Below are 14,303 nucleotides of genomic sequence, written 5' to 3'. Positions count from 1 at the left end.
GGCCAGTTCTTATCCAGATAGGAACACACTTTGTGAATAAAACACATAAACATTATTCAATTTTTTTCTCAATATTTTTGGGTCCTGAATAGGACTAGAGTACGGATTACATATTATCAAGTATAAAACTATGGAGTCTCATCATCCTTGACGTTTTTTGTAGAGTCTGTCCTTTACAATAAGTGCAGAAGTGCAACATTCTACATATTCTAAAATGCCTAAAATATTCTCTTCGTGGAGCTCACCGGGTCTGCAAAGCATGGCTCCTTTTGAAGAGGAGAGCACGGAGCACCATTAGTGGCCTTTGGTGGCGTTAATAATTCAGAGAGGTGCCCTCCCTCTTCTTTCAGATACACAGAAGGGTCCACTTAAATGTATAACAGGGCTGCAGAGAAGAGAGGAGTCAAGTCCCACGCCAGGGGATGGAAGCTAATTGTGAAAAGTTGCCCCACTACAGCTGCTGCCTTACGAAAAATATAAACTGTGGTTTAAGCAAACACTTCATCTTCTTGTAGGGATGTTAGATTCCCGACAGGGCTGACTATGTCCCCCTCCCTCACCAGAGGCTGCATCTTATCTAACTAGCATGTGTGAAAGTCAATTTCTTTTTTAATCAGGAGGCTACAGAAACAAGCTCATTTTGTGATTTAATCTTAACTTGTAGAAGCACTAATGATAATTAAAAATTATTCTAAAAATTAAAAAAAATCTTCATGCACATTTTTGATATGTTGTCATGAGCGTATTAAGACATTACAGATAAGTGGCTCCAAATATTTCCAGTACCTGAAAATTTTTAAAATGACATTTCTTCCTGAACTCAGCATTATGGTAGTAATGAAGAATCTGGAATTAAAGTATTTCTGGGGAAGAAATATTTCTCCCAGCAGACAAAGACTCAGAGGCAGCAGCGAGTCAGTGTATAATCAAGCCACAATCAGAGCTGGCTGAAAAATGTACATCAATGAGAGATGATGCTTTTTGTCATAGATAAGCATCTGTTGAAGGCCTATTAGATATCAGACAGTGCTATAGAGAACAACCTGATTTGGCATCGTCATCGCAGTTAAATAATTTAAATAGAAAAAAAAAAAAAAGAAAGGAACCTCATCATAATTGGGCAAAGGTAGGAAAATGATTCATATTTAGCTACATCATATGAATTAGTTCTGAGATGGCAGAAGCCATACAAAAGGATGGTTGGGTTTGTCGTTAGGGTCTTTTGTTGCCAAGAAACTAAGATTTGGGGCTGCCTCTTGGAGTTATGAAATTTGATGTAGAGCAATTGTCCTCCAATAATGGTCAGAGGGGTCCTGACCATTAGAGACCTTATTAGGACATCTAATACTAATTAGGACAAGTTCTTCACTTTCTAACAAAGTATCTGTGGGAAGCCAAATTTTCTTCACATTAGTTCAACCAAAACAACATATCGCAACAGATCAGCAGAGGCAGATGTGAGAATCCATCTGTCTTCTGTTAAGCAGGAATTACAGTGGTTTGCAAACATGCAAAAGAGTGGTATTCTTCTCACTAATTATTATTTTTTTGGAAGGAAAATAAAGTTATTTTTTCATAAAACTGTGCTGTTTATGTTAACATATAATGGTTTTATTTTAAATGAATTAAATAAATTCTTTAAAAATTTCCCTCAGTTTTAATTTCTAATGGTGTGTATATGGAGAAATAAAATTCACATAAACACAAAGATTTTTGGGGTTCTCAGGTTTAAGAGTGTCTTGAGATTAAGATTTTAAAAAGTTTGAGACCCACTGCTGTAGATGTTTAACTTATGAAAATGGAATCAGCCAACAGATAAAAATACAATGAAAGATGTGCAGTTGCCCTTGCGAGAAGGACAAGAGACTTCTGGGAAATGGGAGGTTATTCAGAATGCGTGTATTGAAGGGAAGGGTTTACTCTTAGATTGTCCTTAGCAACAGGAATTCACTGACCTTCCAACTCCCTTTATGACTTATTTTTAATTAATTTTTTAAGAATTGAAGTGTAGTTGATTTACAATATTGTGTTTCAGGTGTACAAAAAAATGATTCAGTTATATATATACTTTTTTTTCAGATTATTTTCCATGGTAGCTTATCATAAGATATTGAATAGTGTTCTCTGTGCTAGACAGTAAATCTTTATTGCTTATCTGTTATCTATTTTACATATAGTAGTTTGTATCTGTTAATCCCATACTCTTAATTTATCCCTCCCCTACTCCCTTTCCTCTTTGGTAACCATATGTTTGTTTTCTATGTCTGTGGGTCTATTTCTGTTCTGTAAATAAGTTCATTTGTATCTTTTTTTTTTTTTAGAATCTACATATAAGCCATTTCATATGATTTGTCTTTCTCTGTCTGACTTCACTTTGTATGATAATCTCTAGGTCCATCCATGTTGTTGCAAATGGCATTATTTCATTCTTTTTTATGACTAATATTCCAGTATGTGTGTGTATATATATATATATATATATATATATATATATATATATGTATATATATCACATCATCTTAAACCAGTCATCTGTTGATGGGCACTTTGGTTGCTTCCATGTCTTGGCTATTGTAGATAGTGCTGCCATGAACATTGGGGTGCATGTATTTTTTCAAATTAGAGTTTTCATCTTTTTTGATGATTGTGTCTTAGCTCTCCTTCATTATGATTTTCACTGCTCTTTCTACTTCCAATACAGACACTATATAATTTATTGTTTAAACTAGAACTCTCTTAAAGTAAAGGGAGGTTTTATTAATATGGCAGGGCAACAGGCTTACCTGGCTGCTCTCTTTCTTATCCTGTTCAATAACTACCCTCCAAGAGAGGAATTGCTGAATCAAATGATATGAAAACTCTTCTAGATCCTGTTCACTAACAGCTGTACTAGAGATGTGATTACATTAGGCAAGACTTGATTAGATTTCAGTAGTGCGTTTCTGTATTTGATCTCTAAAACATTTTGTTAGTTAAAGCTGAGCTCTGAAATTAGATAATCTCATTCAGATGGCAGTAGGTTCGCTAGTTGAACTCAAAGAGGATAACTGTAGTACTGTGAAATTTGGCATGTGATTTCATGCCATCATCTTGCCCCGGAAGAGTAAGTTCACTTGATAAGATTTGAGGCCTAGACTTTGATCCTGATTGTGGGCGGGGACTGTGCCCCAGGCACTATAAAAAGCCAGATTGTCAGAGCTCCCACTCACTTCACCAAGAAGCCTGGAGAAGTAAAAGTGCAGACTTCAGAGCTTCAGGGCATCAGCTGAAAGTCCCCAAATCAATGTAAGCAATAATTTCTGTCTGGGTTGTTTCCACTATCCCATTTCTCTCTCTTGGCTGTAATTATCTTTTAAATACCCAGGAGTGGAATTGCTGGATCATATGATAGTTTTATTTTTAATTGTTTGAGGAACCTCCATACTGTTTTCCATAATGGTTGCACCAATTTACATTCCCACCAACAGTGCACAAGTGTTCCCTTTTCTCCACATCCTCACCAACATTTGTTGTTTGTCGATTATTTATTTATTACTGTAGGTCCTTGTTGGTTATCTATTTTAAATACAGCAGTGTGTACATGTCAATACCAAACTCTCAATCTATCTCTCCCCCCAATCCGTTCCCCTTTGGTAACCATAAGTTCATTCTCTAAGTCTGTGAGTCTACTTCTGTTTTGTAAGTAAGTTCATTTGTATCTTTTTTTTTTTTTAGATTCCACATATAAGTGATATCATATGATGTCTGTCTTTCTCTGTCTGTCTTACTTCACTTAGTATGATAATCTCCAGGTCCATCCATGTTGCTGCAAATGGCGTTATTTCATTCTTTTTAATGGCTGAGTAAATATTCCATTGTGTTTATGTACCACATCTTCTTTATCCGTTCATCTGTTGATGGACATTTAGGTTGCTTTCATGCCTTGGCTACTGTAAACAGTGCTGCAATGAACATTGGGGTACATGTATCCTTTTGAACCATGTTTTTCTCTGAATATATGCCCAGGAGTGGGATTGCTGGATCATATGGTAGCTCTATATTTAGTTTTTTAAGGAACCTACATAGTGTTCTCCATAGTGGCTGTACCATGTTTGTAGATTTTTTGATGATTGCCATTTGAACAGGTGTGAGGTGATATTGTGGTTTTGATTTGCGTTTCCCTGATGATTAGCAATGTTGAGCGTATTTTCATGTGCCTGTTGGTCATTTTTATGTCTTCTTTGGAAAAATGTCTATTCAGATCCTCTGCCCATTTTTTAAACTGGGTTTTTTGTTTGTTTGTTTGTTTTGATGTTGAGTTGTATGAGTTCTTTGTATGTTTTGGATGTTAACCCCTTATCAGATATATAAAATGCCTTCTCCCATTCAGTAGGTGGCCTTTTCTTTTTTGTAATGATTGTATTTAGGTGTGGAAATTCTTTTCCTTCAACTGCAAGTGACTTACAAAGTAATGCTGTTTAGGGGGTAAAGACTGTGCTCCTGGTTCCTGTTAAAGACCCAGTTGGGAAAAAAAAAAAAGACCCAGTTGGGCTCAGCTCCTACGGGGAGAAGCTGTGGTCAGAGCAGACAATACTTCACCTGGAAGTCTCCAGACAAGGTAAGCTGTTCCCCATGAAAAGACAATGTCCAACTATCCTATTTCTCTTTCTTGTGATCACTTAAATTTTGGATAGTTTTCCTCACAGACAGTGCCTTTGCTATGATTCTCTGTTGACTTAGTGTCACTTTCATGTCTAAACTACAGAAAGATTTACATTATTTAATTTTTGTATTGGATTTAGGTACATCCTGACTATTGAAGAGCAGATCAGGTACTGAAGGCTCCCGATCACTCCCAGAGGGTAATAAAGGGCCACTTCAGCTCAGTTCTGCTAAAGAGTGAACTTCAGGGACCATGGCCAACCGTCTGCAAGAGGAGGCAGCCTGTCCAGTCTGTCAGGAGGTTTTCCTCAACCCCATTGCTCTCTCCTGTGCCCACACTTTCTGCTTTCATTGCATGCAAACTTGGATGGAAGAACAGAAGGATCTGAAATTGATCTGTCCCGTATGTCGAGGCGTCAATGAGAATCCTCCTTTGGAGGAATGGCAAGTTGGAGAACTGATTCTTCTCATCGCACAGCACAGTTCCCAACTGGAGCAGGGTCTGCATGTGAATGATGAGTACCTGAAGTTCTGGGAGGACATAACTCTGGATGCAGCCACCGCCAACCCCTTTCTTGTCCTCTCTGATGACCTAAGGAGTGTCCAGTGTGGGAAGATCTGCCAGAACCTGACGGAAGATCCCCAGAGATTTGCATACTGGGCTTGTATCCTGGGCACTCCATGCTTCTCCTCTGGCTGTCATTACTGGGTGGTAGAAGTGGGAGAGGGGAATGAGTGGGCTCTGGGGGTCTGCAAAAAATCAGTTGACAGGAAGAGGAAGAGTGGTTTTTCCTCTGAACATGGCTTCTGGATCATCAGCATGAAGGCGGGAATAATCTATACCTGCTCCATCCCAGAAACCAGAATTCCTGCAAGCCCTGGCCTTAGCCAAGTAGGAATTTTTCTAGATATTGAGTTGGAAGAAATCAAGTTTTTTGATGTTAGCAATGATGCCCTCATCTACATACACAGTAATTTCTCCTGTTTGGAGCCTTTGTGTCCGTTCTTTAGTCCTGAGTTCCCCGGAGAAGGTGATAATGGTGCCCCCCTAACCATCTGTCCATCAGGAACTCATCCCTTCCTAGAAATGTCCTGTGAGGTGAATGAGATCTTTGATGTGAGAAACGTCAGAATGACCCAAGAAGAGACAATTTTGTAGACTTTGTAGCTAAGCAATTTTTATTGATTTGAGGGTGTATTTTGTAGACATTGCAACTGAATAACTATGGGGTGTAGGGGGTGTTATTAAGCACTTTAAAGCCTCAGTTTTTTGGTCTTTCTTTACTTGGGAATAATTATATCTCTCAGCCAAACAGCTGTGATGATCAGAGACTACACTGTGCATTTATTCTGTAGTATATACAATGGGGAGTTTTAGATTATAAATTAAATTATTACATTTTGTGGATAGGAACAATGCCTTTTTCATTATTTCATCCCTTTTCTATAGTATAATTCCTGATAATGATAACTGTCTGGGGAAAAAGAAGAATGAGATGCCAGAGTGAGATATTTTGACATGAAATTTAAATGAGAGAGACAAATGTACTGGGAAAGAACTGTTTTTCATTTTTACTTTCTTGAAAGACAAAGAACCTTTCACTGAGGTAGATATAGTTAGTGGTGATTCATGTTTGTCCTAATGAGAATGTTCAATAATTGGCATATTGGGTGGTTGTCAAAGTGGTATTGTATATATGATGGCCAAAAAGGTGCCGATAGGGTCAGTCAGAGAGTATCTGTCCTGGACTCCTTGCTTGGTGCCCTGCAGTTAACATTGCACTTTCCTCTACCACAACTCATTGTCAGTAGATTGGCTTTACTACACACGGGTGAGCAGACCCAAGTTTGGTCCAGTAACAGTTTCTCGAAGATTCTGGACCTTCTGGAATCAATTATATAAGGAGGGAAATGACTGTTTGGAACACTGGATCCTCTCACAACCTATCTGTAGTTTGTGCCCCACCCCCCATCACACCTACACTGTCCTAGACTGCAGTTTCCCACACCCCAGTCTTAAATGCTCATGATGGCTCCTTTTCAAACCATTCAGGGGCTTTTGGGTTGTATTTTTAAAATTTTACTGGGTCAGCCACTTCCAAGGTGGCATCTGTCCTAGGAATGCTGGGTTGGGACATGTTCTGGACTCTGACTTTGACTTCCTTTCCAAAGAGACCCAGAATTGTTGCAGGAAGAGGGACCCCTTCCAGGGCCCAAGAGTGGGCTCTTGTCTAACACTCAGAAATGAATTGCCTGAGGAGACACATGTACTGATAAAGCAAAAGACTTTACAGTAAGTCCCCTACATAAGAACCTTCAAGTTGTAAACTTTCAAAGATGCGAATGTGCGTTTGCATGTCCAATCACGTAAGTTCACGTGTCTGGCATACATTGTCACGTACATGCATCCTCTACAAGTGGTTGTGCTTTTGTGTACTTTACTGTACAGTACCGTATAGAGTACAGTAGTACAGTATCTTTATTTCAAGCCCAAGTTGTCCAGAAGCAAGCGTAAAAGCAGCGGTGATGTAGTTGGTACTGCTAAGAAGCGCCAAGTGATAACGATGGAACTTGCTGTGCAACACGAGGAGCTTACTAATCAAGTCCTGATGGAACTAAAGGCCCAGAGAAGAGACAAAGAGAGACAAGAGGAAGAAGAAGTAACTGAAGAACCAAAGAGATTCACAACGCAGGAAATGGCAAGGGGATTTTCTTTAGTTGAGGAGGCACTGTTAGTTTTTGAGTCATAGGACCCGAACGTAGAACAGTACATGAAGCTTGCAGCAGCCGATCAGAATGTAATCCAGCACTATCGTGTCATATATGACGAGAAAAAAAAGAGCTACTATCCAGACATCACTGGATCGTTTTTTCAAGAGGGTAGATAGAATTGAATCCAGCAAGGAACCAGAACCTGTGCCATCAACGTCAGGCGTGAGTGAAATTGCAGCTTGCCCTCCATCTTCTATTGCTGACGATCCTTCAGCTCTACCATCTCCCACCTCCTCTCCCTCCTCCAGTCAGTAACTCTTCTTGCCTGTTCACTCGATGCCAGCCCCTCTATGCCAGCTGTTGTACTGTACTACTGTACTTTTCAAGGTACTGTACTGTAGGATTAAAAATGTTTTCTTTATTTTGTGTGTCTGTTTTTTTATGTATTATTTGTGTGAAAAGTATTATAAACCTATTACAGTACATTACTATATAGCCGATTGTGTTAGTTGGGTACCTAGGCTAACTTTGTTGGACTTAACGAACAAAATGAACTTAAGAACGTGCTCTCAGAACGGAACTCATTCGTATGTAGGGGACTTACTGTATTGGGAAGGGGCTGTAGCTGGGTGGAGAGCTGCAGGGTAAGGGAACCCAGGAGAACTGCTCTGCCACGTGGCTCGCAGTCTCAGGTTTTATGGTAATAGGGTTAGTCTCCCGGTTGTCTCTGGCCAATCATCTTGTTTGGCCCATATTTGGTCTGACTCAGGGTCCTTCCTGGTGGCGCCAATATCTCTCAGCCAAGCTGGAGTCTAGCACAAAGGATTCTGGGAGGTTGGTAGGACAATATTATGGGATGGCGTCTCCTCCTTCCTTTTGGCCCCTCCCGAATTCTCCTGGTTAGTTTTCAGAACATGGCAGCACCATGTTCTTTATCAGGACCTCCTGTGGTGAGACAACTCATCGTGCCTGGCCAGTGTGAGCAGTTTCGGTCAACAGTTCCCTAACAGAATTGTCATCTCCTGTTTCTTTCCAACTCCACTGGAGATGAGGGACAGCCCAGTTGTGGTGTTTTGTTGTTGTTGTTATTCCCTTTTGATCCATGTGATTTTATTTCAGGGGTCTCCTTGCCCTTCTCTGACACTGGGCCTAGGTGGGGACCACCCCAATCCACCTTAACAGGTGTTTGTATTGTTGAAACAAAAGTTTTATGAGACAATACCTATGACGAGTGATACACTATAATTTTCTTTTATTATATTTTATTAGAAAAACTGCTAGTCTCACACACTAATTTGATTTCAGAACTCACCAATAGGTTAGAACTGCAATTTGAAAAGCTGGGAAAGTCCCTGGGCTTCTCATGTCTTTGAGTGCTAAAGAGAAGGCAGCCCCAGTTTCCTAGGACTAGAGGTAACAGTATGTGTTATAATCTGCATATTTCAGGTTCTCTCAAGGACCATTTGCTTTAAGTGACTTTCTGTCTCTTCTTCAGGGGGATTTAAGTTCTAAGCTTTCCTTCATCCCAGCTAAAGGACCTGAGTGATTTTTTTCTTCATCAAACATTAAGGGAAAATGCCAGTGGCCAATGATTGGCCTGTTTCTTTTTTTCCTATCTGAATCACTGTGGCCCAGGGGAAATGATGGGGGCTGGGTCACATTCTCATCCTGTTGCCAATCGGTATTTTTCCTTAGCAAAATATTTCACATTTCCAACTGTTTAGCATGTCTATTGCTACAACCCTAATCTAAACCTCACACGTATCCCATCTGGACGGTTGTGACAGCCTCCTAACCTTGCTCTACCCCCGCCTTTCCATAGTTCACTTCCACCCGGGCACCAAAATGATTCTTTTAAACTATCCATCAGGTCATTCCTGTCTTAAACCCTGCAAGGATTAATGGGTCAGGGGGAATAAATTCTCTCAGATGCCCTGCCCCACACTGTCCCCTCACTCCTCTCCAGCAGCACTAGCTTTCTTTCCGCCAGAGCCAGCTTCCCAGGGCTCAAATACTATTTTTGTTACTTTCAGTTATGTGATTTTGGACAAGTTATCCAACTTCTCTATGCCTCAGTTTCCTACTTAGTAAAGAGGGATTAATAAGAAACCCAGCCTTTAGGATTGTTATATGGATTAAATTTGATAATTCACCTCGATTGTTTAACTCTGGGCCTTGCTTGTAGATTGTGCTATTTGTTGCCAATTAGTGACATCATCTAGTATCTTTGGTGACGTGTGAAGTTGGCTATTTATTTAACATACTCCTTATCATGTTGGAAACATCTTTTTAATCCCAGTTTTTAAAATACTTTAAACTTATTCAGAAAGAGGTATTGCATTTTGACTAGTATTTTAGTAATGAAACAGTTGTTTGGTATTACTTATGGATTGATAGAAGAAAGCATCTTGGTGTGCCCATCCCCCTCACACATCTGTGTAAGTTCCTTCCCTCCTTCTTCCCATCCCCCAGCTAACCCCTCCCACTGTTGCAAATTGTGGTGTGGACTGATGTATACAGAAAGGTTTTAATTGGCTCTGGGGGTAGAGGTGGAGTCAATTTGGGGAACAGAACTCTGGTTGCCTCAAGAAGCAATAGTAGTATGAGGATAATTACAATTCTGAATCTAATTGGTATATTAGGATAATATCAATCAATTATTATTGCACCTCCCACCTCCCCTCCAACAGCCCTTCTCAAATTTCAGCTTTCCAGCCCTCAGCCCCTACTACCCCCATCTGGGAATCCTTAATAAAATACCTCCCCACCCAAACTTGGCCGGAATCATACCCCTTACTCTTTTTTTCGCATCTACCTTTGCCTCTCCCTCACTATCCCTCCAAGCAATACGTTTTATACATAATGTTCTTTCCACTGTGGTCTTCTTGGACTAAACTGATTAAGTACCTATCCCACCCTGCCTCAATTAGCATAACTGACTAAAACTACAGGCTAGGTGGGGAAGGAGAACAAGAAAAGGCTGTGGAGATGCAGGGAAAGAAGGGTGAGGGCCGGGCTGAGCTCCAACCAAGGCTAATGGTGAAGGAGGAACTCAGTCCTCCCCACCTGAGTCACAGAGATGGAGAAAAACTTACACTACCCTCAACATCTCTATTTGAGAGGAAGACTAGTCCCCCACCACTCCAAGACATAGTTGATTTGAACGACTTTATTTGGCCATAAAGGCTCAGATGACATAAGCGGCCGGAGCAGTGGTTCTCAGCCCTGGTTTCTCCTTACAGTCATGTGAGGAATTTCAAAAGTTCCCAGACCCCAAACCACATCCTAAACCAATCAAATTGGAAACTCGGGGATGGGACCCAGACAGTGGTACTTCTCCAAGTTTTCTAGGGGATTTCAGTGTGCAGCCAGGGTTGAAAATCACTGGACTAAAGAACTGGTTCCAAAAGTTTATTGTGCCTCAGAATCTCTTGGGTGAATTCAGTAGGTCTGGGGTGGGGCCCCAAAATTTGCATTTGTAATCAGTTCCCAAGTGACGCTGGTGGGGACCACACTTAGAAACCAGTGGACTAGAGGACAGAGTGCACTTTAATTTTCATTCTTGAATTAAGTCCATTAATTAATTTAAAATTTAATTCCATTTTAATTTTAATTTAACTTTAATTCTTGTGTTAAAAACCAAAACAAATTAGAAAAACCCTGGAACAGTTGAAGAGAAGGGAGGGAGAATGAGGGAGGTTAGCTGGGATTAGATCAGTGTGTTTAGAAAACTCAGATAACATTATGGACATTCTAGCCCACCACCAGCCCCTCTGCATATTGATCACAAGATTTTCATCAATTCTGATACCCTGATAATACCCCAAAGCGTGTATAAAAATGACTGTTCACCATAATGACCCAAGCCTGTATTCTTCTTAATATTTGGTTTTAAGACTTTGTGTAAGAAAATGGTTCTTGTTCAAGCCTTTCTGGGCCACCTTTTTTCCATAGAAAGCAATCAGGAAAAAGTGGTGAGATTTTCTGCTTCTTAAGAGGTTACTGTCTCTGGACAGTCCGTACATGTTCGCTTAGTGTTTGGTGAGTGCTGTTCTTTGTTTTTCATAGGTGGCAGATTCTGCCCAGACTCTAAAATGTATTGATATGTATGGGTGCCACATGCAGCCTGGTCTTAGACTTCCTCGTGGCAAGCTTCTAAGAACCTTTCTTAAGAAACAGGTGGCTCTCCCTCTTTGCCTGCTTTTTGGTCTCTTCCTTCATCCTGCTGCTCTACTCTCTTGGACCATAAGGGTAAGGGGCTGCCTCAGGGCCTGAGAGAAGCCTGTGCCCATGAAGTGTACAGGGACCCCTGAAGGCTGCAGAGCCTCTCTGCTTGCCTTGGAAATTCACCTCTGACTTGACCAATGTGATACAGAAATAAATAGCTTTCCATTTTAAGCCTGTGTTATGATGTGATTTCTTTCTTTTTTTTGTATTTTATTTTATTTATTTTTTATACAGCAGGTTCTTATTAGTTATCTATTTTATACATATTAGTGTATATATGTCAATCCCAATCTCCCAATTCATCCCACCACCACCACACACACGTGCCACCGCCATTTCCCCCCCCCCCCTTGGTGTCCATACGTTTGTTCTCTACATCTGTGTCTTTATTTCTGCCCTGCAAACCGGTTCATCTGTACCATTTTTCTAGGTTCCACATATATGTGTTAATATACGATATTTGTTTTTCTCTTTCTGACTTACTTCACTCTGTATGACAGTCTCTAGATCCATCCACGTCTCTACAAATGACCCAATTTTGCTCCTTTTTGTGGCTGAGTAATATTCCATTGTATATATGTACCACATCTTCTTTATCCATTCGTCTGTCAATGGGCATTTAGGTTGCTTCCATGACCTGGCTATTGTAAATAGTGCTGCAATGAACATTGGGGTGCATGTGTCTTTTTGAATTATGGTTTTCTCAGGGTATATGCCCAGTAGTGGGATTGCTGGGTCATATGGTAATTCTATTTTTAGTTCTTTAAGGAACCTCCATACTGTTCTCCATAGTGGCTGTATCAATTTACATTGCCTTTTCTCCATGCCCTCTCCAGCATTTGTTGTTTGTAGATTTTCTGATGATGCCCATTCTAAGTGGTGTGAGGTGATACCTCATTGTAGTTTTGACTTGCATTTCTCTAATAATTAGTGATGCTGAGCAGCTTTTCATGTGCATCTTGGCCATCTGTAGGTCTTCTTTGGAGAAATGTCTATTTAGGTCTTCTCCCCGTTTTTGGATTGGGTTGTTTGTTTTTTTGATATTGACCTGCATGAGCTGTTTATACATTTTGGAGATTAATCCTTTGTCCGTTGATTTGTTTACAAATATTTTCTCCCATTCTGAGGGTTCTCCTTTCATCTTGTTTGTAGTTTCCTTTGCTTTGAAAAAGCTTTTAAGTTTCATTAGGTCCCATTTGTTTATTTTTGTTTTTATTTCCATTACTCTAGGAGGTGGATCAAAAAAGATCTTGCTGTGATTTATATCAAAGGGTGTTCTTGCTATGTTTTCCTCTAAGAGCTTTATAGTGTCGGGTCTTACATTTAGGTCTCTAATCCATATTGAGTTTATTTTTGTGTATGGTGTTAGGGAGTGTTCTAATTTCATTCTTTTACATGTAGCTGTCCAGTTTTCCCAGCACTACTTATTGAAGAGACTGTCTTTTCTCCATTGTGTTTCCTTGCCTCCTTTGTGATAGATTAGTTGACCGTAGGTGTGTGGGTTTATCTCTGGGCTTTCTATCTTGTTCCATTGATCTATATTTCTGTTTTTGTGCCAGTACCATATTGTCTTGATTTCTGTAGCTTTGTAGTATAGTCTGAAGTCAGGGAGTCTGATTCCTCCAACTCTGTTCTTTCCCTCAAGACTGCTTTGGCTATTCGGGGTCTTTTGTGTCTCCATACAAATTTTAAGATTGTTTTGTTCTAGTCCTGTAAAAAATGCCACTGGTATTTTGATAGGGATTGCATTGAATCTGTAGATTGCTTTGGGTAGTATAGTCATCTTCACAATATTGATTCTTCAAATCTAAGAACATGGTATATCTCTCCATCTGTTTGTGTCATCTTTGATTTCTTTCATCAGTGTCATAGTTTTCTGAGTATGGGTCTCTTACCTCCTTAGGTAGGTTTATTCCTAGGTATTTTATTCTTTCTGTTGTAATGGTGAATAGGATTGTTTCCTTAATTTCTCTTTCTAATCTTTTGTTGTTAGTGTATAGGAATGCAAGAGATTTCTGTGCATTAATTTTGTATCCTGTAACTTTACCAAATTCATTGATTAGCTCTAGGAGTTTTCTGGTGGCATATTTAGGATTCTCTATGTATAGTATCAAGTCATCTGCAAACAGTGACAGTTTTACTTCTTCTTTTCCAATTTGTATTCCTTTTATTTCTTTTTCTTCTCTGATTGCTGTGGCTAGGACTTCCAAAACTATGTTGAATAATAGTGGTGAGAGTGGGCAACCTTGTCTTGTTCCTGATCTTAGAGGAAAGGCTTTCAGTTTTTCACCATTGCGAATGAGGTTTGCTCTGGGTTTGTCATATATGGCCTTTATTATGTGGAGGTAGGTTCCCTCTATGCCCACTTTCTGGAGAGTTTTTATCATAAATGGGTGTTGAATTTTGTCAAAAGCTTTTTCTGCATCTATTGAGATGATCATATGGTTTTTATTCTTCAATTTGTTAATATGGTGTATCACATTGATTGATTTGCATATATTGAAGAATCCTTGCATCCCTGGGATAAATCCCACTTGATCATGGTGTATGATCCTTTTCATGTGTTGTTGGATTCTGTTTGCTAGTATTTTGTTGAGGATTTTTGTATCTATATTCATCAGTGATATTGGTCTGTAATTTTCTTTTTTTGAAGTATCTTTGTCTGGTTTTGGTATCAGGGTGATGGTGGCCTCATAGAATGAGTTTGGGAGTGTTCCTTCCTC

At 39.7% G+C, this 14,303-nt stretch overlaps 1 protein-coding gene across 1 annotated transcript; it reads left to right on the top strand.

Annotated features, from left to right (window-relative positions):
* The first annotated feature begins 2,491 nt into the window (after positions 1–2,491).
* RFPL4B (ret finger protein like 4B) lies at positions 2,492–13,838 on the top strand. The gene has a single exon (XM_082475717.1). It carries the CDS (start codon positions 4,895–4,897, stop codon positions 5,798–5,800), a length of 906 nt encoding a protein of 301 aa, XP_082331843.1. The 5' UTR covers positions 2,492–4,894; the 3' UTR covers positions 5,801–13,838.
* The last annotated feature ends 465 nt before the right edge of the window (positions 13,839–14,303 follow it).

Source organism: Balaenoptera physalus, assembly GCF_965194825.1.
Source record: "Balaenoptera physalus genome assembly, chromosome: 9".
NCBI lineage: Eukaryota > Metazoa > Chordata > Mammalia > Artiodactyla > Balaenopteridae > Balaenoptera > Balaenoptera physalus.
This window is presented reverse-complemented; position numbering and strand designations above follow the sequence as displayed.